Raw genomic sequence first — 24,662 nt, 5'->3', positions numbered from 1 at the left:
TTCATTTTATAACATGAGAAAAAAAATATTTGTTCAGTAAAATACTCACTAGAAATGCTGATTATTATTTGAATAAATATGTGCAGATTGCTACGGATGTTTTGCCAGTCAAAGTTGGATGTAGCAGGTTTTGCTCGGATAAAACAATCCAAGGATGTAAAATGTCTAATTCAATTAGGAAAGGACGATTTTTAATAGATTTAACAACACAGAGAAGCTGAAACCTGATTGGAAAAAAAAACAACACACACCAACACACACTAAAAGTGGTGCAATCGACCTGAATATTCCAAATAAAGAGAATAGATTGTTAAAATAATTTCATGAAAGAATTATTGGAAGTCATTGTTTCTGATGACATTTATGCCAAAGAAAGTCAGTACAAAAACATAAACAGCATAGAGCATCTGCAATGACAAAACATTTCTAGTGTCGCCTCAATTTTAAGCTTATCACTGCTGTTCAAAACCATTCAAAGGAAGTGAAATAAATAAATGCCGAACATAACCAGTAGGCTCTGTCAGCACTACTACGCTTCACCTGTACTGATTAAAAAAAACTGCCAAACACAGGGAACCACAATCCCAAAGCAATTCCAAAGTCATTGTTGGTCCATGCTAAGACAATTTTGGCAAAGAGAATGGACTGGAATACAAAAAAACTTGACAATGATGGATGCGCTGTGTTTTCAAGATGAGAAACAAAGAAAACTCAATCCATGAAATCCACTATGAAATCAGGGCGGCATGGTGGCCCAACTCGTGAGCACGATGGCAACACAATACGGAGGGCGTAGGTTCAATTCCGGCTCCGGCCTTCCTGTGTGGAGTTTGCATAAACTCACCGTGCCTGCGTGGGTTTCCTCCGGGTACCCGGATTTTCTCCCACATTCCAAAAACATGCACGGCAGGTTGATTGGACACTCTAAATTGCCCCTAGGCATGAATGTGAGCGCGGATGGTCGTTTTTTCTATGTGTGCCCTGCAATTGGCTGGCAACCAGTTCAGGGTGTCCCCCGCCTACTGCCCAAAGATAGCTGGGATGGGCTCCAGCACCCCACGCGACCCTTGTGAGGAGAAGCGGTACAGATAAAGGATGGCTGGATGGATGGACTATAAAAATCATAACAAAACTGTTTGAAATAAATGATTACTATTTCATGTGTAAGCTGTAAACATAGGTCAATGCTGAGGCCAACAGAAGGCATCGACTGCATGCAATCAGCTGCAACATTAATTTCATCTGTTTGCGTCTTGGTACGTGCTGCTGGTTTGGTTATCAACAACATTACGATGTTTGATGAACACAAAATTAACAGTGGTGGCTAGAACCATCAAGACAGGTATCCATCATTTTTTATGAGTCAAGTTTTTTATACGGTTGTTAATGTAAATGGAGCACATATCACGAAACAGCAGTGCGGTGAAAGTCTAAAAAAAAAGAGTTTCAGGTAAGGTAAAGCCACCGTTGCGTCACTGTTATCAGACTCATTTGGGTTTCTTGTCAGTCTGGGAAGCTCTGCACCTGCGTCCAGGCCAAATGAATTACCCTGCGGCTCCTACTCGGTGAGGACGGCCCTTCGAGGCTTGCGCTTGTGCTGGGTTTCATGATCATCTCATGAGTTCATTTCCTTCCAGGCAAACGTGGAGATCATTATATGGGACTGGAGGGGCGAGCGCCTAGTGTCTATATCGTTCCAGAATTGTGAAGTCTGAGCTTGATTTCGAGCTGTGTGTGCGCGCGTGCCTACAGCACTCATTTGCATAGTGTTTCCGCAAGAGAGCGTCCACTGAATCGCATGCTAAGTCTTTATGATCACCCCTGTGTTCAGCTCAGATAAACGAGATCTTAATGTGACTAAATGGGGCACGAAGGGGATGGTTGTTTCCCACTGGCCACTCTACAGTGTGAGAAAATACACCATTGTGCTCTTAGATAGATGGTTAGATTAGGTTCTGTTCAAAATGCGTGTTGGCATAATTAATATAATATGATAAGATCCATTCACAAGTGGAATGATAATTTGCTTTCTATGAAAACATATATATATATATATATATATATATATATATATATATATATATATGTGATCCACATTTAAAATTATATTCATCAATGGGGGAGGTGAGGGTTCTGAGGTGTTCGACCAGCCGTTCGGGACTCTTACAAAATTCCCAATGGCCACCACTCTTTTGCAGACACCTTACATGTGGCTTATTTCATACGGAGCCCCTTAGGGGACACGGAAGAGAAAAAAAAAAAACTTTGTGTTCCCTCGCAAAATCTTTGCATTCCCTTGCAAAGATTGCATTCCCTCGCAAAGTTGTTTTGGGTTTTTTCCAGTGAATGTTCTTTTTTTTTTAATGCGCGTTTATGTACTTCCGGGTCATCTTCCGTGTAAACAAACGCAGCAAAGATGGAGTGTGTTCACCCGTGGGCGAGTTTAATTGAATTTTACTTTGAAATTGTCTTGAAATACAAAGAAATAAAATCAGTTCTGGATATTAAGCACGGTTTTCAAATAAGTGAAAGACAGTCCAAGCCCTCCTCCATGATTAGTGCCGCCTCCAACGTACTGTCGTCTCTTGAACAGCAGCGCATTCGAGGCAAGGGTAGTCAAACTGACCCGGAAGTACATAAACGCGCATTAAAAAATCAATAAATAAACATTCACTCGAAAAAAAACACAACTTTGCAAGGGAACGCAATCTTTGCAAGGGAACGCAAAGATTTTGCGAGGGAACGCAAATTTTTTTTTTTCTCTTCCATGTCCCCTAAGGGGCTCCGTAATTTCAAGTGCTCAGTCTGATTTAAAAAAAAAAAAAGATTAATCCTGGGATAGTGTGACCAGACAGTTGGCAGAATAGTGTAAGCAGTAGCCACAAATGTGTATAAGACTTGATCATTCCGAAATTGAGTATCAAGTAATGAGTTTTGTTTACAGTTCTGCAAAAAAGAAAGGGCTGTGCAGTCAATGTTTGTGCAGCAAAAATCACAAAGTCCATGGCTGGGATGAACGTGTATTAACCACACGCATTATGATTTCTGAGAGGAAACATTAAACAGGTTTACACACGCCAGACCAAATTGCTCGGGATAAGAATTGTGCCGAATTGTGAGGAAAAATACGCAAATTGAGCCTGATTACATGTGAACCCCAATGAACAAACAATCTGAGCCATTTTTTCTGAAATAATTATTTTTTAAATAATAAATAATTAAGTTTTTGCTCTGGTGGTAGCAGCCAAATTTCAGTTTTTAAACTGAACTGTCTTTCCATCTGGTGAGGCAGCAGGTTACGGTGACAACATCTTTTTCCTCCTCGCACTCATCGCCATCCTTCCCCCTCGCTACGCACACATCAGAGGGAGCCTGCCTACTTTAGCGCATCATCTCTTACATGCTGAGTGGAAACACTATTCCAACATTGATTGCACATAATCACTCATGTGCGAGTTGTACAATAGCTCGGGAAGATATCGTCGAAATTACACCAAAATCCATATTTTGTTTTTTTTAGTGTGTTTTATAGTTTTGTTTTTTTGTTCTGTGTAAAATCTTGAAAATATATGAAAGCCCTCAAATAACAGATCAATATCAAATCAGTTGTGTTTGTTGTGAATTTTCATACGTTGTAACTTATGAAACAGTGATAATTCTTCTCTTCCACTTTTACCATGGTGCAACTGTTGGTCTGGTGAATGGATAGTCTCGCGTTGAGCCCCCAATACAATGCGTTACGATTCTGATATCCATCGGGCCTCAACATAATTTATGCCAGGTCAGGGATTCTGACAGGAGTCCCCGACTTCTCAAGGGATGGAAATAGCGGCAAGGGTCCCGGTTTAAACGAGATGGCGCCGAGGAGCAACATAAGGGGAGTCCACTCCTGTTCTCATCTTGAGGGTTTTGGATTGCCATGTAAGGGCAAGTAGGAAGAGAATGCATAAGCAACAAAGGAGTTATGGATATTTTGTTAGCACCTTTCTTTTGATTTGACACCAATAAAAATCTTTTTCCAACCACCGGTGTGTCCCAGATGTTTTTTCCATCACCAATCCAGACTTGCTTGGCGACCTGTCCGGAGGGAAGCTGGGCCAGACATGCACATGAACAGCAAAATATGCCACATGTTCACCTCCGGCTGCAAAGGCAAGCCAACCAAAATCAATTGTTCTAAGCTGCTTGGCAGATTCACCGGCAGAGGCATATGAAAAAGAAAAATAATGGCGTCCGCTTTTCATAGCAATCAATGTAAGAGCATCACAAGCCTTTTGTCATTTGCCAGCCAGCATTGTGTTGAAAATATCTCTCCCTGACTGAAATAATGATGCTAATTATAATGATGGATGTCTGCCCGCTGCTTTTGATATGATAGATTGTGTTTTCTGAGCCGAAGCACAATCATACTCATCTCAAGACAAGAGCATGTTAATTTACAGCATTGTGACATGAATTTACACATTGATTCACTTTTCTTTTTTTTTTTTTGTAATCCAACGCAGTGCCACAAATGATGGGTAATTATTCAGGCTTACATACAAGCGCATTAATTGTTTTGCCACGTTGTTACGAGGCCAAACGCCATGTGCTTTCCACAATGACAGCCATGTAATTTGGGCTATAATTCTGCTGTGAGAGCGTAGCGGAAATAATTGTGCTGCTACATATAACAGAAACGGAAAGGAAAAGTGCCTCTTAGTGTTAGCAGGGCTCTGGAACCTTTTCCTCCCAAGGTCATCATGAGCACATTTTTATGGACAATCAAACAAATGTTGGTGGACTGGATTGTTGATGAAACTTCCAATTATGATCTTAAGCAAGCAGTACAAATTACAACTTCTACAGTAGATGCATCAAAACACGATACATGACTTTTTCCACCTCAACAATCATACTGTGGCTAAATCTGGATGAGATGCAGATTCAACTAATTTAGATACAATGTTATATTGTGGAGGCCATTCAAAATAGACGCCACAGAATACAGTAAGCATAGATTTCTCCAAAATTGCTAAAAATGTGTTTTTGTCGATATGATTAAATAAAACAAAAATATAAGGGCATTTACAAAGAAATAAAAACACACATAGTGTACGTATTTAAATACGTACACGTACAAATACATACTGTGTCTGCCTCTCTCTCTCTCAAACAAAACATTTTCATGATTTTCATTGTATATTTTTAGACCATATTCTTCATAGTGATCACAATTGTTGATGCATGGCATCATCTTTCTGGCAATCAAAAATCCGCAGAGTTGAAAAATGTATGCATGATGGTGCCAACGTCAAAAGAGGTCAGACCTCATCCAAATGAACTATAAACTCATGAGCGACACCCACACAATGAAGAAAGCCATCGATTTATTTAACTATACGAGTGAGAGGGTATTTGAAGTATGAGTTTGCAAGATAACTGCTAAGTACAGAAATAAATATAAAACATATACTGAAGATTACAGCATTTTTAATTACAAATAAAAATCTAACAGAAAGCATGCAATTCAATTTTTTCCTTTTTAAACATGAAAATATATATAAAAGAAATGAAGATATGTGCTTCCACGACAAAAGCACATTTGTCAAACAAAAAGAAGAGAAAGATCAAAACATCTTGAATACCGTACATGCTTTTCCGTTCTTATGAAACGAACAAAAATGTTTTTAGATTTAAAAACAAGAATTTAAACATACTAAATTAAACATGACATACTTACTTTTTAGTTGACAAAAATAATAAAATTAAAAAATTTTGCTTTTTTTTTAAGTACCGTACCTATAAAACAAACAAAAAAATTAAGACACATAGTTTACAATAAGTATGTTTTTAGGAGAAATAAAATCTTATCATAATTTGGAGATACTGTAAATGGTTAAAAGTGGAAATTAAAAAAAATCCTACAAATGTTGCACCGATACATTCTTTTTAGTATACACAGAATATCAAAGATGTTTTCTGATTTAAAATAAATGGAGCCATGTTTTTTTCTTTATTTTTCTAAGTTTAAGAAAATTAAGTTACAAAACTGTGCATGCTTTTCAGTGGAAAGCCACAATGAGCTATGGAGTATTACATCATAACTAGTCACAATTTTAAGACACTTTAATAGAATTAAAGGGGGTTCCCCCCCAAACATAATTCAAAAGATGACATGAAGAGGCCATCAACATTTTTCCTAATTCCACTATAATTGTTGTATGTGTACATATGGTTGTTTCCCACATCATTTATTAATAACGAGTTGTGCATGAATCGTGAGCTGAGAGTGGGTGCGCGCGCATTCACCTCACGTGCGCGTGGGACACCACGTGACCAAGCGCACACGCAAACAAAAAAGAGACACCCGCACGAGCACACGCCCACACCGGCTGCCAGTTTGCTTTTTACTCTTACCGACATCTTCATCTCAGCCAACATGCTATAAAACAGCAGGCAAGTGAGCACAAAAAAATATTTCAACACCGAAAGTCCCTTTTTATTCACTTATTTTTGGGCTGGAGTCGCTGCAACAAAATGAGATGAGGATGTTTATTTGAGTCAGATGCTTTGCATCTGTGTTGAGTCATGGAAAAGCGCCAAGTCAAGGTATGTGGATGCATGTTATTGTTTCAGTTACCATTCTTAGTTTGATCGGTGTTTTAATTCATTATCAAGGTGGTAAGAAGTCTTTATCGTTTAAGGTTTTTGAAAAGTCCTGAAATGTTCAAAAATTATGTTTTAAATTCCAGGAGCATTGATAAAATGATGATTACAAATGCGGCATATCAACAAGGTGCCATAGGAATTAATACAAATGTGCCAGAAAAAAAACGCTTTAAAGTTAGCTTGAACACACAAGGGTTTTTAACCAATTATGTAAAAACAAAAAAAAACTTGCGAGAAGAGAGAAAAGGTAGACATGAATGTTGCCGCTACATTAGAAGTGAACTTTTACATCTATTTTTTGGTCAGTTTATCACAGATTACGTGGCAAGAATTTTCCATGCCTCTTGGAAGTTTAATTACAAAGCCAGTAGAGCACATATTCACTGTTTTTATGCAAAACACGTTTGCTACTAATTGAAGTCATCCAGAATCTAAATGCCTGTGTGGACATTTTGACACTTCATTAATCCGATGATTATTGAATTAAAAAGCCAAATGTTGAATGACCTGCTTTTAATTGATAAGCAAGCCTTGACTGTCCTACATACTTAATGCACTGATTTCCCCCGAGGCCGCGCAAGCTTGCCATCAACTGTTCTCTTTCTCACTATTGTCTGCTCGGCTGTCGGCTTGCTGATGCACTGATTCACCCCAGCATGTTCAATGACATCATCATGCATCTTTCAACACTTAAACATATTGCGTTGTCTTGTCTGCCACATTTGCATTTACGAGGACACGGTCAACCTCTTTATTATGGGGTCATACTCTAATGACGTCATATACAGATGACGGAGCAAGATTATGAGGCAATTTCAAGAGTTATCCATTGAACAATATGTTTGTGACTTTGGCTATAGTTTGCAGTGAATAGTGTACCAGTGCATTGCATTCAGTTTTAGCCCAAACCAATTGTAACTGGTTTTGCAAAAGTAATATCCATCTCTTTATCTGTACCGCTTCTTCGCACAAGGGTCGTGGGGGGTGCTGGAGCCTATCCCAGCTATCTTCGGCCTGAACTGGTTGCTAGCCAATTGAAGTGCAAAAGTAATGGTTAAAAAAACAGTTTTCCCCTAAGTCATTTTAATTAATTAGTACTTGTTGGTCAAATTATTGCTGGAAAAAAAAAATTTTTTTTTTAAATGTATGAGAATTTTTTTTCAAACAGCAGTTGTACCAAAATTAAAAGCTAACTCGAGAGTAGTTATGGCTTAAATTTTCAATTGAGCTGTTAAGTTTTCGCATGGGGTCCTATTTTCATGCCCAGTGCAAAGTCTGTAACTGTGTGCATGGATGTAGTTTTCTTTTTTTTTCGTGGGTGCAAGTTTCTTTTTTGGGGGTATATTGGTAGATATGCGCCATTGTGCGCCGTTGTGGGAGGGAACACAGCTGACTTGTGTGCCATCCAACGGAGGTGGCTTCCCTCATTCCCTTTAAATTCCGAACGGTATTTTACTACATGGTGGATGAATTCACTGCATGATGAAAAGATGGGCGCTGTGCTGTGGGCATTCGGAGACCGCCTTCTAATCCCGATTTTGCGCCTGTTTGTGACGTTCAAACTGTGCATCATATTACTATGGATTACATTAAAATGTCAATTTCTCATGAACAGTTGGGCCTACTACGCTACTGCATTCCAATGTTGTCCATTTTGTTGGTATTTGGAAGGTTGAATCTTTTTTGAGGTGGTACTTGGTGTAAAAAGTTCAAGAACCATTGCAGTGATGCATTCCAATATAAGAAAAATAACACTCTATTGTCTTTTTAGACTTCCTGCACCCCAGTCCACTGAACTTGTCTAGCGCCACCTGTCAGCCATGAAGCTGCACAGGCTGTCGGGTGCCACCATCAGCGCTCTTACGACGATCGTACCGTACCTAGGCTCCAACGACGCCGTCTATGATGACACTTCGGCCAAGACTGGATTCCACTCTGAAAAAATGCACTCGGCGTCCATTAGTAACACCAACAAGGTCATTTACAGCACCCTCATGCCCATTTTCCCCACCAACATGTCAGAAATTCTGCTGACTAATGAGACTGATGGAATGGCGGCGCAGTGCGGGGAGAACTTTGTGGACAACATGGAGTGCTTTATGATCCTGACTCCTGGCCAGCAGCTGGCCGTCGCCATCTTGGCTCTCACCTTGGGTACGTTTACAGTGCTGGAGAACCTGATGGTGCTGTGCGTCATCCTGTATTCGCAGACTCTGCGATCGCGACCATCCTACCACTTCATAGGAAGTCTGGCTGTGGCGGACCTCATTGGCAGCATCATTTTCGTTTACAGCTTCCTGGACTTCCACGTCCTCCATAGGAAGGACAGCCCGGAGGTTTTCCTCTTTAAGCTGGCCGGCGTCATCGCCTCCTTCACTGCCTCCGTGGGAAGCCTCTTCCTCACCGCCATTGACCGCTACATCTCCATCCACAGGCCTATGGCGTACAAACGCATCGTGACCAAGACCAAAGCAGTCGTGGCATTTAGTCTCATGTGGAGCGTGTCCATAGTGTTCTCGCTGCTCCCCCTGCTGGGCTGGAACTGCAAGCGCCTCAACTCAGTCTGCTCAGACATTTTCCCCCTCATTGACCAGAAGTATCTGATGTTCTGGATCGGGATGACGAGCGTCCTGCTGCTCTTCATCATCTACGCGTACATGTTCATCCTGTGGAAGTCCCACCACCACGCTGTGCGCATGTTGAGCCGTACCTCCCAGAGGAGCATCATCGTCTACACGGCGGAGGGCACCAAGGTTCAGACGGTGAGACCCGAGCAGGCCCGCATGGACCTTCGCCTGGCCAAGACCCTCGTGCTCATCTTGGTGGCCCTCATCATCTGCTGGGGACCGCTCCTCGCCATTATGGTTTACGACCTCTTGGGAAAAGTGGACGACTACATCAAGACCGTGTTCGCCTTCTGCAGCATGCTGTGCCTGCTCAACTCCACCGTCAACCCCGTCATCTACGCCATGAGGAGCAAGGACCTGCGCAGGGCTTTTAGAAACATCTGCCGTCTGTGTCGGGGAAGCGCGCAGCCTCTGGAGAACAGCTTGGAGAGCGATTGGAACAGCAGGAGTGTCAGGGCCAAAGATTGTGGCGGCAGTGGTGCGAACAGCCAAGTGAAAGTGGCCCAAGTTTATATTTCTGGAGTGACGGATACGACTTCTGGTGTCGATTCAGTGTGAACGCCAAGTGACTTGTGATTAGAACATATTGACTTTAAGCTTGCTTTGAAGATGAACTCTGAAGCTGTTGTCTTCGATACACCTGCACGATCTAAACAATGGGTGGCCAAAGTACATAATGACTCTTCCATTCTTTAATCTGGTCTAGTAAGCATTATTAAAAAAATTATAAAAAATAAATAATGATATATTTGTTGCATTTATTTTTCCCCTAATTGTATTGGATTGTGTTAGGTTGTGCAGGTGCTCCCTATGAATAATGAAATATGCTTTGTTGTACAGGTCACAGTCTTAAACAGTTTAGGGGTGAACATATTTATTGCTACTGCATATCACAGGTGTGGGAAACCATTTTCCTATCAGAAAGCCATTAAGTTTTTATGAAGTCCTCCAAAGGCCATACTAAATGAATGAACACACAAATTTATCTATCCATGCATTTCCTATCCCGCTTATCCAGTTTAGGGGCACAGGAAGCTGGAGACTAGCACAGCGAATTTATGGCAGAAGCCAAACGTGTGTTCATTTATTTATTTATGTATTTATCCAGCCATCCATTATCTGTACCGCTTCTCCTCACAAGGGTCGACGGGGCGAGCTGGAGCCGATCTCAGCTATCTTTGGGAAGTAGGCGGGGTACACCCTGAACTGGTTGCCAGCCCAATAGCTCTTATTCATTTATGTATGTATGTATTTATTTATTTATTTATTTATTTTTATTCATTCTGAGCATTTGTGGATTAAAACGTTTTTTACTCATAGGTTTTTGTCTTTAGAATTGCATGGCGTGCAGGATTGTGGCTGTACAGTCAATGACCCATGGGCCTTAAGTTCCCCACCACGCCATAACAAAGCAAAAGATATGAATATTGTGGCTGTAGTACAGTACCTCCAAAATGTCTAGTGGAAAGCTGCACTATTAAACTACTTTATAGAAAGTAGCATTTGTGACTTGAAAGCAGCCGTGGGTGGTTGTGTAAGATGTTTGGCATTTCACCACTCCTCAATTGTTTACTGTACAATTCCAGTGTGTTTTGCTGAGCAAAAACTGTAAAACATGTTTGGCTGTTTTAATAGCAGAAAATATTTACATGAATGTTCCGTGTGCTTGTAAAACATTGTGGGACAAATTGACAATGCCATATTGATGTCAAGCATCCATAGTGCCATTCTGTCTTCAGTAAATGCTTATTTTTCTTATCATGAAATTGCCAAGATCATGGGTGATCTTTTTATAATAAATCCATGAAATGACACCAAACATGTGGTGCATCTAATTAACCTCCCCCAAAAAATCATGTATTTTTGCATGTCAAAGAGACAGAAAAAAATCCATCCATCCTTTTGCTTGGGCGCTTGTCCTCATTAGGGTCACAAAAGAAAGACTAAGTCAAAAAAATTCACATTCGGAGTCACATATAATGACAATTTACAGTCTTCAGACAACCCAAAGCATGGCTCGGCAATAAGAGAGCAAAACAGAGCGCCCAGAGAAAACCTACACAAGCACAAGATCATCATGCAAACTGGATCAGGGAAGAGCCAGCATTCGAACATTAAACTTAAGAACTATGAGGCAGAAGATCTGACAACTACAACAATGGGGTGCCAGAAATAATCCATGACCGATACAGTATCAAATGTACTGTAATATATACATGTCGCCCTGGCCGCGCCAGTGACTGAAATACTCTTCCAAAATAGTGAAGACATGAACAGCTTCATACCATCCATGTGAGTTGCACAATTTGTGTTAGTTGCCCTTCCCACTATGTATAGAGGTGCATAAATGATCCAGACTATTTTTTAAACCAATTGAAATACACTATTGCCTTAATACATTAATGATAACAGTTGTTAATGACATGCAGTCGTTCTGACACTCACAAATTCTTACATACCTCAGAAATGACACCATCTATTATGCTGTCTGCTACTAGGTGAATGCAAAATGGTTACCACAACCGGGCACTTCGCGTCACAGATTCTCTGGTGGTCATTACTTAAAGACATCTTGAATTAAATAGAAACATCATTGCAAAAGGAATAAATAAAAATAATTATAAATTAAAAAAATAATAATTGCTTCTAATTCCCACTTCTGGTGGCAGGGCATGCATAATTTGGAGCATACCAGTACAGATTTGCGTTTTGACTCTGGCTGGTTTGTCTTCTCGAATAAGCTTCGAAACAAATCAGTCCATTTGCGATCGACTTAATGTCCTGGGAAATAAATGGCCTGGATGAATGAGAAAACCCAAAAGCATGTCAAGTCCCAAAATTGAATTAGCATCTTCAAAAAACATGTTGCAAATCATGAAATTTCGTTTGGGGCACATAACGCTAAAGAAATTCGATATTAAATGTTTGAAAAAATATTACTTTGGAAAAATGTTGTTTTTTTCGACACAGTTATTACCTTTTGAACGATAACAACGACCAATCATTAAAATACTCCCAGCAGTAAAATTTATGTTAAAAATGAAATTATCCATATAAAATGCGGTGAAAAAGTAATTGCCCTCTTCTTTATGTTGGGTGGACTTCGCATGTACTGACAGCATTTTTATGGCTAAATTTTAAAAATGGTGTAATACTGACCTCTTGTGGATACAACCAAACACGCCTTGTTTGAATTTTTATTCCAACGTGGTCCGTCAGGCAGGTGACTTTAAAGCCACTTCGCCTATGATGTCGTCAAAACACAGAAAAAGACACGATCTGATCACGTCAGCTCTTTTAAGGACGTTATTATAGACAGTGCGTGTCACCATCCTTTGTGTGATCTTTACTACAACCCCCAGCATGCATTGTAGTGAAGTCACACATGACGTCAGGAAACCGATAGCCTCGTATCGAAAACAAGCTGCCGAGCCGCGTCGCGTCTGCTAAAGCTAGCTCCGCTATCTTTAACGGCAGTCAGCCCACTGCTGGGCTGCGAGCTTCCGCAACTTTTTTTCAGGAAGCAACTTTAAAAAGACACCTCAACTACTATACAAGACATCCACATTTAAAAGGTAAGACATTCAATTAAATTTAGAACCCGACAGCTAACGCTACCGTTTGCTTTGTTTTCTGTTTTGAGTAGCTAGCGCCAGGAGCTAACTCTAGCTGGTTAGCACTAATTTAAAGGCTCGGCTGCGGAACATGATTATCATGTGTGCGATAAAGCGGCGCAGTGTGGTTTCAAGTACAGATTTTCACAATGACAATATCGGCCCGTGATGACGAATCCATAACCTTACGACTGTAAACGTCTTACAATATCTTCTCTTCATGCGGGGGTTGGTTTGACACCTCTTCCTCTTTTTGATCAGTTTAAAGAAATGGCGTGCGGAGCTACCCTGAAGAGGACCATGGATTTCGATCCGCTCATGAGTCCAGCTTCCCCCAAAAGACGAAGGTGTATGCCCGTGTCTCCGCCCTCCCCGTCCCCCAGGAAGTATCTGAGCATGGGGCCCTCGCCATTCGGGGAGTCGTCATCCAGACTGAGCGCAGGTAGTATCTTCCTACGAGCTAGCAAAGTTGGAGCTCCCAGGCCCGAGCAACCTGTTGTTCAGCCTCGTTAAGACAATGATAGCCTTTGTCAACCGTCCTTTTGTTCCTCCTCCCAGAACAAATCCTCCACAGCATCAAGCAGGAGTACAAACGCATACAAAAGAGGAAGCATCTAGAAGCTGGAGGCTACCAGCCGCCTGAATGCTGCTGCGCTCCAGAATCTCCTCCATCCCAGTCCACCATGTCAGGTTAGTTAACACACAACCAAGACTCAATTACTTACAACGTGTAAGGCATTACAATGCTCAGCCATTTTAAAGTAATTATGTCACAGTATTTTCCAATCCATCAGCCATGCCACTTATCCTCACATGGAGAACATGCAAACGTCACACAGGAAGGCGGCAGCTGGACTTGAACCCTCAACTGCTGCACAGTGAGGCGGACGTGCTAATCAATTGACAAGCGTGCCGCCCGTCATAATATTATTGTAACGGACTTGAGATGTTGTAGTTGACCCAAAACAATGACAGTGTCATACATATATGGTTTTTAACAAGGCAACAGCTTCAAAACCGCACACAAATTAATGCCAAATACTTTAGATGGCCTAATTTAATTTATATTCCGCACAATTAAGATGAATGTATGAAGTGGTTCTTACCATGTTAATACAGTCACAAAAATGACACAATGACTGTGTGGACAACATTAAAAAGTGGCCGAGTAAAGGTATCATTGACTGGTATTTTGATGACTGCATGAGCAGTGACCGAAAATGATATTCTGTAACAGAGAGTAAAATCATGGATGGGTCGATTTGCCAATGAATGAACTGTGTAAAAAAAAGTGGACAAGTTATGATAGTCATTTACATTTGGTCACCCAATAACGACATGAAAATTAAAAATGGTTTGTTGGTTGCCCCCCCCCCCTTTCAGCCCCAAAGTTGACTAGTGACTGTATAGTCTGTCATGTCCTCTCAACTAATGACTCTATAAATGAAAGATGACTGAACAATGATAGGACAGTAAGACCATGCATGCCAGCAGGACTCAAACTGAAATAAGCCACAGTTGCATGGAAGAATACAGTCCTACTATTTTAAAATTCCAACAAACAGTGTCTGGTCAGGTATAATATTATCAATGCTACTCTAGTATTGGTTACCATGATTTAATTACATCTTAAAAGGAATACATTGCTGTTTGTTTTTATACACTGGAGATTGACTCACCATAAAGATGTTTTTTTGGCTTTTGCAGCAACGCCCTCTGGAGGCGCTTCCCCATCGAGGAAGGAGCAGCCACTATTCACCCTCAAACAAGTTGGGATGATTTGTGAACGTCTGCTGAAAGAAAGGGAAGAGAAAGTGCGAGAGGAGTACGAGGAGACCATGACATCCAAACTGGCAGGTCAGTGCGCGCCGCAGCTGTATGTAACATAAGACATTGTAACAATGTTAATTAAAAAAAAAAGAGATTATCAGACAAACATTGATGCAAGTGGGACAAGGCTTGGTTTGTCACGTTTAAAAATTCAGGAACTGAAGAAACTCTGTTTGCCCGATCAGCTGGAAATCACATGATCAGCCTAGATCGGAGCATCCCTAAGTTGTTGTTAATTTTATAAATGTAAAATGTAGATGTTTTTTTTAAATGTTTTTCCAATTTTAGTTTAGTTTCAGTTAACTGTGGCATGGTGGTCATGTGGTTAGCACGTCCACCTCCCAGTCCAGAGGTTTTGGGTTCGAATCCAGCTTTCCTGTGTGGAGTTTGCATGTTCTCCCTGCGACTGCAAAGGTTTATTCTGGTTTCCTCCTACGTTCCAAAAACATGCATGGTATGTTAATTGAGCACTTCAAATTGTCCCTAGGTTTGATCGTGAGTGTTAATGTTTATTTGTCTGTGTGTGTCCTGAGATTGGCTGACAACCAATTTAGGGTGTACCACGCCACTGCCGGAACACCGCTGGGATAGGCTCCAGCACACCTGCGACCTTTGTGAGGATAAGCAGTTTGCATAATGAATGAATAGTTTATTTCGTTAGTTTTCGTTAACTAAAATATCCTTGGTCACTTGGCTGTGCTTTGACACGGAAAGGGGAGTCGCATTTGTAGATATATTCCCAATAGAAATTCAAACAGTCCTGAAAAATTTCCATATGCAAATTTTGTATTGTTTGCTATTGCAGAACAGTACGACACCTTTGTGAAGTTCACGCACGACCAGCTCATGCGACGATTCGGTGAACAACCTGCAAGCTGTGAGTGCGCTCCACGTGTCATTCCCACATTTCTGTTCCACATCTGCTTTCTGACTTTTGAGTTCATCTGCTTTTCTTCTCCAGATGTTTCCTGAGCTCACATGACAGCAGCCTCTCATTGCATACAGATTGTGTGACGCCGCCAGGAAGGAAAAAGAAATACACACACAGAAAAAAAATATGCTCATCGTTGTTACGAGATTCAGTTTAGTTTAAATGAAACTTTTTCTTACTGTGCCATATTTTTGTGGTTAGGCAAATGGTTGTAAGCAACCCGGTGCTTCCCGATGTAAGCGGACCCCCATGACACCACCCCCTCCATATTTCCCTTTTTTCCCCACCTGTGTGGTTGGTCCCAGCTGTGTGCATGCTGACAGTTCTCACATTTATTGTGACAATTCCCAGCTTTTGTTCACTTTTCAGTTGGTTACATGTAAATATATTGGAGCAGCATTGACTTTGCTGTCACAAGGAAGCTTAAAGTCACGCCTCCATTTGTTCCTTTTTATGATTAAGTATTAAGTAGGCCAAATAGATTATTTCTTCCCTTCCCTGACCAAGTTTTTTATTTATTTTCATTTGTTTTACTGGTATAACTTTGAAGTCATTGTACTTAATCAGAAAAAAAAATAAATGACTTACGGTAATTTTAAAACCTGCCGGCTATGGACCTATTTTTTTTCCTACAAAAGACACCATGAACACTTGCACAATGAGCTCCAATACAATAATTTTGGTGTCATATTTTGGATCTGTTGTGTTGCTCAATCAGGGAACTTATTGGCAAAATTTCACAATCATATTTACACCTATTAGAGTTGCACATGCGTTTTTATTTTATGTGGATGAAAACCTACCCAAGCACTAGTTTGGAACGTCTCACCTACCAACTTAGAAAAACACATCAAGGAAGAACTTTTGACACTCTTTGCATTGGATCTCATTTGATTGTGGACCAGTAAAAACCCAAAAGCTAATCTGATGTTGCTTGACTTTGAAGGTGGAATTTTCCCTATAGGAAACAATACAATGAATTAACCGCTTTAGGCTCTTCTAAAATCCTTAGCTGTCAAACGTAAAAACAATTTAACCACTGTACAATCAAACTAAAATGGCAAAACCACTCACCCTTTGAACAAACTCTTGATACCTATTGATTTATACGCAGGTGTTGCTGGAATAAAAAAAAGGCTTGTGATAAATTAACATACTGTATCAAGTAGCCAGACTCTTTCCTATGCTGCAGAAAGTTCATACTTTGGTTCTTTGGCAATCATCACCCTTTTTGTGTTTGCCCCGACTTTTGTAGAGCGTGACTAAGAGCACTTTTAAATCATTTTATCATGCAGGCTCCAGTCTGACATTCCCCCTCTTGAGTTAAATCTAATATGACACCGAAACATAATACTGTCAACTCATCTCTTAAATATTTTAAGAAATTAGCACAGACTCTTAAGATTTCAGGTACTAAATAATTTTAATTCAAGGGAAAAACTCCCAAAACATTTCACAGTTTCTTCAAGGGAATTTCATTTTTGTTGTTGAACCAACGGGTCAGCATCCTCCCCAAGTGAGTCGGGCCACGTGGTCTGTTTTTTGCTTGGTGGACTTGATAAAGCCCAAAAATTCCAGCTCCGAAACGACCCTGATAAACCGAGCGCTGGAGAACTGTTAAGGAAGTCTTCTCAGTATCCCGTACCCTGCAAAGTTTTCTTATCAATAGTTTAGTTTATTTAAATAGAATTACATTTATATGTTACAAAAAGATACTGTTTGACGTCATCGACTTTTCCAAAGTTGTCTGAATCTGGATCATTCCCCTCCACTGCAGACACCACGGTTGAGTAAGCCTAAAAACAAATCACACGGCCATCCAAACAGCTGTCAAGTCTTTATTGATCCACAGAACAAACAAAAAACAAGGGAAAACACCTTAAATCAATGACATTTACCAAGGCAAAGTTGATGATATTTTTAGGAGGCATAAAGACAAACTCACTTGCATCCAGTCATAGAGGTTGATGAGGCGGCCGCACTCCAGGTGCAGCTTGTACACAATGCAGATGTCAGGCGCCGCATTGGAGACGCTGCCGTCATCTGTTTTTAGGTTCTCATTCTGAAACAACAATTTGAAAGAAGATATTTACAATGCACTCAATACCGGCTCTGGTTGCTTGCCATTTTTCTCATCATGCTGGTTTAACATGTGCTGCTTTTTTATGTCTAATCTTTAAAATCACATTATAGTGAATGGAGAGGGGAGCCCTCTAATCTCGTTGCACACTTGAGTACGATGACAATAAAGGGATTTCTAATTCTAATTCTAATTCTAAAAAAAATAAAAAAAATAAGCACCTAATCTTCCATGTACGTACGCATGCTTGAAATATGACGCAAAAGTGCTTAAACGTGACAATGGCATACCAGAAGATAATAGTAAGGGCTGCTGAGTGCGGCCTGAATGGAGGTGCGAGGTGTGGCATTGAGATGGCGTCTGATGGAGGACGAGGAGCTGTAGTAGCACACTTCATTCAGTGTCTGAGACTCTGGAGGAGGCAGGTGAGTCCTATGAAAAAAAATAAGCAAGGCAGCATTGACAAATAAGGAAGCTGACAATCAGAAGACAATTATGTCTCACTTTACGAGGTTGTCGATAAACTCCAGGACTTGACTTCGCAGGTTCTCATAGGGACTCCGTTTCTTGGACCTTCTAGACTCATTCATCTCCAGAAGAGCCTGTTGAAAGCAGGTAAAATACGGTGTCAGCAAGAAGAACTAAGTTTTGTACATAGCTTTCCACAGTGGAGAGTTTCCGTACCTTCTGCAGCTGGTACAAGTCGGTCTTCTTCTGAAGGTTCTTCACAGGAGTGGTGAGGCTTTCCTCGTCACATTGGACCACCTCACTAGCCCCTGGTTGGAGAAGAAAGAAAGTGCTCCTTATTCCTGTGGTAGTAATTATCCTAAGGGAGCAAGATGACTTCCGCAAACCGGGCAGATGCTTTTCGCAACTCACCGTCCAACTGCTTGAATTTGCTGAGCATGTCTTCCAGCTGGACGAGGGCGCTCTTCATCTTCTTTGAGTTGATGGGCTGCAGGATCTCTGCGCATCTTTGGAGCAATGCAATCAGCTCGTCCTTGGCCAACATCCTGGAGGAGTAATCAGATGAGGCTCATAACAGCCTGTCTTTTAAGGAGCTAACTAAATAAAAATCATGTGCTTGGCCACCTGAGGGCGCAATATGAACGAATCATGGCCTTGATTTTGGAGCTATCTAATAGTTAAGGGGGTCAATGGCATTCACAGAGCGATTAAGACAGGGATGTCTATCCTTTTAGGGTGCGAGCTACTTGGAAATACCTACGTTATTTATTTATTATAATTTTCAAACACTTTGAATTTTTTATATGTACACTACATATTGGTGGACCTTGAATTACTCTATGAACCCATAGTAGTGCACAGCTTTTGTCTTTACTTTACTCTTAGGAGCTGCTGATAGCGAGGCACACACACACCTATTGGAACAGCACTTGGGCTTTGTGTTTTTAATCAATGACCCAAAAATGCCACTCCACATTTGCCTCCCTCGGCCGGCAAGCAAGCGCCCCGGGCGGACCGATCTGCATGACGCTCTGGTCATCTTAGTCCCTGAAACCACCATCACACCATTGACGTTCGCCTCCTTCGTCCCACGGGTCATTCTCGCTTGAGAATGGGGAAACTGCGAGCGGGCGCCCAAACCCAATACCCACTTCCCCCCCGGAGCCCACCACAAAAAAATCTAATAAAAGCCTCCTTTTGCTCTGTATGGAAATATTGGGCGTGTGTGTGTGTGTGTGTGTGTGTGTGTGCGTGCGTCTAATGCTGTAGCTAGTGAGTGTATATTCTCATTTGCAATCCAGCCAATGCTTACATTTCAGCCATTTAAATAAACCAAAACAAGCAAGATTAATTATCCAGGCTTACTTAAGCAGCTTCATGGCTGACTGATAATCCTCCGTCTCCCAAACACTCTTCTCCAGGCAAATTAAATGGAGCTCCCGGATCTGCGGGTAATCCAGTGTTACACCAGAGCAACAATGTCAGTTTAAAAAAAGGATGCTTTGTTGAGATGAAGGGGCTCCTTGCCTGTTTTCCAAGGGGGTAGCGAGGCAGCGACGAGGTCAAAGTGTGAAGACACCTCAGCGTGGGATAATAGTTCTTGTGGTATTTATAAAGTTCCTTTATCAGCTGGTGGCAAACCTCCTAAAACAGTTGAAAGTCTCGCTCAAGCGTTCATGTCAGCAAAGTTAAGTGTCGTGTTGAAACTAATAGAACATGGTACCTTTAAGTGAGGATCATCCTTTAACAGTTGAACCTGCTCTTGGGAGTCTAGCTTGTTAACATATCTGAAAGAGAGACATGAAGATGTTGAGCGCACACAGTCCATTGGCGCTACATTAAGACAATAGATTGTGAATCCCGAGGCGCCCATATAAAATCAGCAAACCTAACGTTATTGTAAAACACCTTCCCAGATGTCTTTGAACGCATCACAATACTTTTGTCCACAGTGAGTTTTCAACTTTGACCAGTGACCCATGTACCTGGTAAATGAAGGCAGCTGCCTAATCCTCTCCAGGTCCTCGTGGCTGAGCTGCGCCACGTTATGCAGTGCTTCCGTCTTCTTGCAGCACAGCACACTGAGAGGCTGCGAGTGAAAGTGCTCCAGCAGTGCCAGCTTGAGCAAAAAAGTAGATAACAGTCTTTTATGCGGAGAAAGCTGACTTTTGATTTTGATCCCAGTACCTTTTCCATACAGGGCTGGGTAACTTTTGATATTTTTACCAGTAATACAAATTTGAGAAGCATGAAAATACTTTTTCATGGCTGTGTATATACGAGATGGTAGCATGAAAAGGGATACACACAATACAATCCAGGTCGATACACTGAACAAGGTCCTCAGATGCTATTGAGTATGTACCTGCACACCCTTGATGAAATTTCGCACTGAGAAGTCATGGTAGAGGAAGAGGCTGATCAGCACCTGCAAGACTTTGCCAGACAGCTTAAAGGGGAACTTCGATGTGAGGATTAACTAGGAAATGAAATGGGGCAAAAAATCAAAACCCAATTTAGTCAAAATCAGAACCAAATGTACATTTTGAGGTCATCTTTGTGCAATGCGAACGAATGAGCACCTTGTCAATAACAGTGGCCAGGTGTTGAGTGCATGACAGGGACTGGAAGAGCTCGATACAAAGCAGCGACGACACAGAGTGGGGCAACATGTGCTGGATGGTGCTCGGCGACGTGGCGATGCCGAAGATGAACATGAGGGGAAGACGCTCGATGTATCGACTGTGACAGACAGAGCAGTCGGCTTTACGCACCTTGATTTCATGTCCACCAATTTTACGCTGCAGTAAATGACCTAGAGCAATTATGCACATACCCCTGAAATATTTTTCTTTATGAGGTTGAACCTCCAGTTCGACAAGGCCCTATAAGCCAAATAAAACTTCAGTTTAGTTCAACCTATCATCATGCAACACCTCGGCAAATCCGCTCAACTTATTTCCGGGGTGCCCGTCATATGGAAAGGAGGAAAATTGTAAGAATCACCTAAAATTTTACAATTCATAAAATATTAATTGCACACACAAATCTCTTTTACCAACAGTGACTTATAGTAAGAAACATAAAGTTCAATGTTGTTTTGAATTAAATATTGTGACGTCAAGTAGCAACAAAGATTGTGTTTGATTTGTGGGGTTCAACTTATTTTTTTTTAAGTACTGTATGATTTATTATTTAAAATAAACAGTTCAGAAATGAAGAGGAGCAGAGATTGTTGCAAATTCTGACAATGCATCATACATAAACATTTTCAGTAATTCAAACCTTGCACCATAAGAACGCTGTAAGAGAGTTCCATGTTACCTGCAGATAAGAATGAAGTCCTGAAGAACTTTTGGGTTGAAGGCCTCTAAATCTTTAAAAATAATGACAATGGGAGGATGGTGGTCTTTACATGGAGAACTGCGCTTTTTTCCAGGAGTGCTGGATTTCTGCAAAGTAGCAGTCAATAAAAAAAAAAATAAATAAATGCTAGGATGATGATTTAATAAAAATAGTAATAATCTAAAGACTGCAAAAGCAACAAAAAAAAAAAGTTATGATGCACTGATCCAACCTTTGTTTGTGTGTTGTACCAATCACAGAGTACGCTCAGGGAGCAGTGCACGCTCCTGTGGACTGGAGTGCTGCTCTGCTGCAACGTCGCGACCTCTTCCGCCTCCTCTTCTGCCTCCTCATCTTCATCATCCTCATCATCATCTTCAGCAGCTACCACTGTGTCCATCAACCTCTCCAAGACCCTCTTCATCAAGTGCTTCAAAGCTGAAACAGGAGCACAAACAATACATTACAACCTTGCATTTCAGACTTCAACCCAAATTCTATTCGTGAGACAATACTTTCGAGTTAGCTATGCATTCATCCATCAGCCCTCACGAGACTGCAGTTCATAAAACATCATTTTCTTTGCTTTTTCTTATAAACACAGCAGTTAGGAATGAAATGTTAATTAAAACATTGCCAGCGGAGTTAATAAACATTCATGTTTTATTAACTTTGACAATGCAAATTTTTATTTTACTTTTTTTCTCTGGAAAAAAAATGATTTCCAAATAAAATCAACCGGCTTTTCGTAATGGTGGAGCATCTTTGACTAAAGTTCCCCTGTTTTATTTTTTAATTTTATTTTATTTTAACTTTCTCCATGACGTGAATAAACTTACCTGCACATTCTTTGGCCTGGACTGAGGCCACATGAGGAGTGACAGACTGCTGGAGGAGCTCAGACAAGCTTTGGAAGGTCATGTGATGGTCTGGCACGTTCACTCCTAGTGAGGACATGAGAATATATTATTATACAGGATATATGGTTTGTGTTGCACGCCACAAAGAGAACCAGCTCACGCTCATTCAGGCATGCAAAGAGACATGTTAAAGTGAAAGTAATGCAAACATTCGTAATGCTTCACTTCTTCAGCTAGGTTGGTTCGTTCCTCCAAGGTACCTCAACATTAGTCACAAAATAGACTGGTATCGCTAGCATCTTATTTATTCATTGAACCGTAACCCAACAGTTACAAAGCCCAGGTCCTTACTGCTGTCCCAAAGATCACGTTGAGCACTCATCATCATCATCATCGTCGCCATCAACTTTATCATAATCATACCAAGCATTAGTGCCGCAGTGGGAATCTCGTTGGCTCTCATATGAGAGGCCCAGTCGCTGTGCTGACGAGTGGAGGAGCACTTTTTGGTGAAGTCCAGCAAGCTGTCCAGGATTTTCCTGTTGAGTTCATCCTGTAAAAGCTGACAGCATACACATTTTACACATTACATACTTAGTTTATGCTTTGATTACTTTTCTTAATGTTTGACTCCAACAATGACTGAATGCCATTTGATGACTTAGGTAAGAGGCAGTTTGGGAACATATATAATAATAATGGGTCATAGGAGGTTCTCAGTTCTGCCTTCCTATCTTTGCGCATGTTCTTCCCATGCTTCCCTGGGTTTTCTTCATTTCCTGATAGGGGTACACACTGCTGCTTTTCATGCAGACAACTCGAGTTCCATTCCCGGCCACCGTTGCCAAACAGTGAGCGATGGGACAAGGCGAAAATAGCTACAACTCTGGATTCTAAAAACATGAATGTTAAAGTAATTCAATACAATGCAATGGATTTAAAGGACAGATGTCATCTCTTGACAACCACTTGATCATGTACGTGTCAACCCTTCAAAGTGTATGATTGTATTAAATACCTCTGTAACCGTTTTAATCTTGTTCCATAGATCGTGGAAGAGACTGGACCGTGCATCGCTTGTCTCATCGCCTTTGCAACCATGAGTGAAATAGTCGTCTGTGGGAGAAATACAATTTAAAGACATGAATGTGATGATTACGGCAATAACGGAGAGGGAGCCGTATTTTACCTAAACTGGGGGAGCTTTTTTTCTTCTTCTTGGTGTTTGGCTTGAAAACAAAACAACCCTAGAATGTGGAGTTAAGTGTCAGAAAGTACGCAAACCAAAATACGAAGTTTACGTAAACACGAAATATTACCGTTGATACTGACGACGTGGACATTTTGTAAACAACCCGTCTGACGGTGAAATGACGCCCCTTCTTTCACCGGTTCCTGGGTCGTTTCGCTGAACTCCCAGAGTAAGACGAAAAAAAAATAAATATATAAAAACTCCCCGAGTGACCAAGTCTGACAAGTCTCTTACTTCCCGCCAGGATGACGTTGCCGGTTGTGTTCAAGGCTCCTAACCCTTCACGTCCACGTCACAGAAAACGCCGTTCATGGCCGTTTTAATCATTGATCAGCACAATAAAAACTAAATTAGGCGTTAGAGTTTAACTCATTTTGTAAACCACAACCAACTATTTTTTTGTTCATTTTCATCGACTTTCAAGTTTGTAAGGCGACTTCCCATTTAGCAACATTTGCGATTTTGAACATACCACCACGCAGTTACTCACAGTTACCACAGAGTGAAGTCTTTCAACGCGTCCTCGAACGTGTTCCCAAACTTTATTGAGCCATGATATATTTTACATTTGTCTCATTTACATTTGTTTGTCCAAAATTGAATGCATACTTATATGATTATCTCGTCTCATTAAAAACACAAAATTGTACCCTCAGCCACACCTCGATGAGGTATGCCTTCTAAAAAGTGGTCTTCTTGTTTATTTTACTTCTTTAAGAACATGATCTATTTTTGCTTTCTGGATATGGCCAAGTGACATTCGCAAGCTGAGATGTGATTGGTCGTAACCTGAGGCCTTGGCACCGTGATGACATTTTCAGTCCACAAGTATCAAAATGGCCGCCCCCTGAGATGGCTAAACCGGCTGGATTTTGCTGTTTAATTCATATTACATAAACGAAATATTAATCAGAGTACCGTGTTTATACTTGTGGGGCCGCATAAGACATGATGTCAACAAGTTTTTTAACTTGACTAATCTAAATGTTTTGCCTGTCACTGTG

At 41.0% G+C, this 24,662-nt stretch overlaps 3 protein-coding genes across 3 annotated transcripts; 2 read left to right on the top strand and 1 right to left on the bottom strand.

Moving 5' to 3' along the window:
• The first annotated feature begins 6,376 nt into the window (after window positions 1-6,376).
• On the top strand, window positions 6,377-10,793 carry LOC148343172 (cannabinoid receptor type 1B-like). Its single transcript, XM_088304942.1, has 2 exons — window positions 6,377-6,591; window positions 8,423-10,793. Exon 2 carries the CDS (start codon window positions 8,472-8,474, stop codon window positions 9,834-9,836), a length of 1,365 nt encoding a protein of 454 aa, XP_088161068.1. The 5' UTR covers window positions 6,377-6,591; window positions 8,423-8,471; the 3' UTR covers window positions 9,837-10,793.
• Window positions 10,794-12,645: 1,852 nt separating this feature from the next.
• LOC148343171 (akirin-2-like) lies at window positions 12,646-16,223 on the top strand. The gene is made up of 6 exons (XM_088316481.1): window positions 12,646-12,853; window positions 13,154-13,334; window positions 13,451-13,582; window positions 14,600-14,749; window positions 15,528-15,599; window positions 15,684-16,223. The coding sequence occupies exons 2-6, from the start codon at window positions 13,163-13,165 to the stop codon at window positions 15,692-15,694; spliced, it is 537 nt and encodes a 178-aa protein (XP_088172607.1). The 5' UTR covers window positions 12,646-12,853; window positions 13,154-13,162; the 3' UTR covers window positions 15,695-16,223.
• An 834-nt stretch (window positions 16,224-17,057) lies between these two features.
• On the bottom strand, window positions 17,058-24,151 carry orc3 (origin recognition complex, subunit 3). Its single transcript, XM_088303916.1, has 20 exons — window positions 23,726-24,151; window positions 23,596-23,653; window positions 23,425-23,522; window positions 22,830-22,968; window positions 22,386-22,490; window positions 21,779-21,984; window positions 21,526-21,653; window positions 20,784-20,943; window positions 20,567-20,680; window positions 20,187-20,320; window positions 19,925-19,988; window positions 19,729-19,845; window positions 19,567-19,646; window positions 18,613-18,746; window positions 18,418-18,509; window positions 18,238-18,335; window positions 18,024-18,165; window positions 17,599-17,715; window positions 17,370-17,449; window positions 17,058-17,259 (listed from the first exon to the last, which is right to left on the bottom strand). The coding sequence occupies exons 1-20, from the start codon at window positions 23,747-23,749 to the stop codon at window positions 17,154-17,156; spliced, it is 2,196 nt and encodes a 731-aa protein (XP_088160042.1). The 5' UTR covers window positions 23,750-24,151; the 3' UTR covers window positions 17,058-17,153.
• Window positions 24,152-24,662: the final 511 nt, after the last annotated feature.

The sequence above is a fragment of the Idiotropiscis lumnitzeri genome, chromosome 1, assembly GCF_059441095.1.
Source record: "Idiotropiscis lumnitzeri isolate Australia: NSW breed Sydney's pygmy pipehorse chromosome 1, RoL_Ilum_1.0, whole genome shotgun sequence".
Taxonomy (NCBI): Eukaryota; Metazoa; Chordata; class Actinopteri; order Syngnathiformes; family Syngnathidae; genus Idiotropiscis; species Idiotropiscis lumnitzeri.
The sequence above is the reverse complement of the archived record's forward strand: the minus strand, read 5'-3'. Positions and strand labels throughout refer to the sequence as shown.

Bases quoted from the DNA above. Each gene is read 5' to 3' on its own strand.
- LOC148343171 (XM_088316481.1), top strand. From the start codon at position 13,163: ATGGCGTGCGGAGCTACCCTGAAGAGGACCATGGATTTCGATCCGCTC. The intron at 13,335-13,450 runs GTAGTATCTTCC...TCCTCCTCCCAG, and splicing joins GTCATCCAGACTGAGCGCAG to AACAAATCCTCCACAGCATC. The intron at 13,583-14,599 runs GTTAGTTAACAC...TGGCTTTTGCAG, and splicing joins ATCCCAGTCCACCATGTCAG to CAACGCCCTCTGGAGGCGCT.
- LOC148343172 (XM_088304942.1), top strand. From the start codon at position 8,472: ATGAAGCTGCACAGGCTGTCGGGTGCCACCATCAGCGCTCTTACGACG.
- orc3 (XM_088303916.1), bottom strand. From the start codon at position 23,749: ATGTCCACGTCGTCAGTATCAACG. The intron at 22,491-22,829 runs GTATGATTATGA...TGTCCTCACTAG, and splicing joins CACTGCGGCACTAATGCTTG to GAGTGAACGTGCCAGACCAT. The intron at 17,260-17,369 runs GTATCTTTTTGT...ACAGTTCTCCAG, and splicing joins AAAGTCGATGACGTCAAACA to CGCTCGGTTTATCAGGGTCG.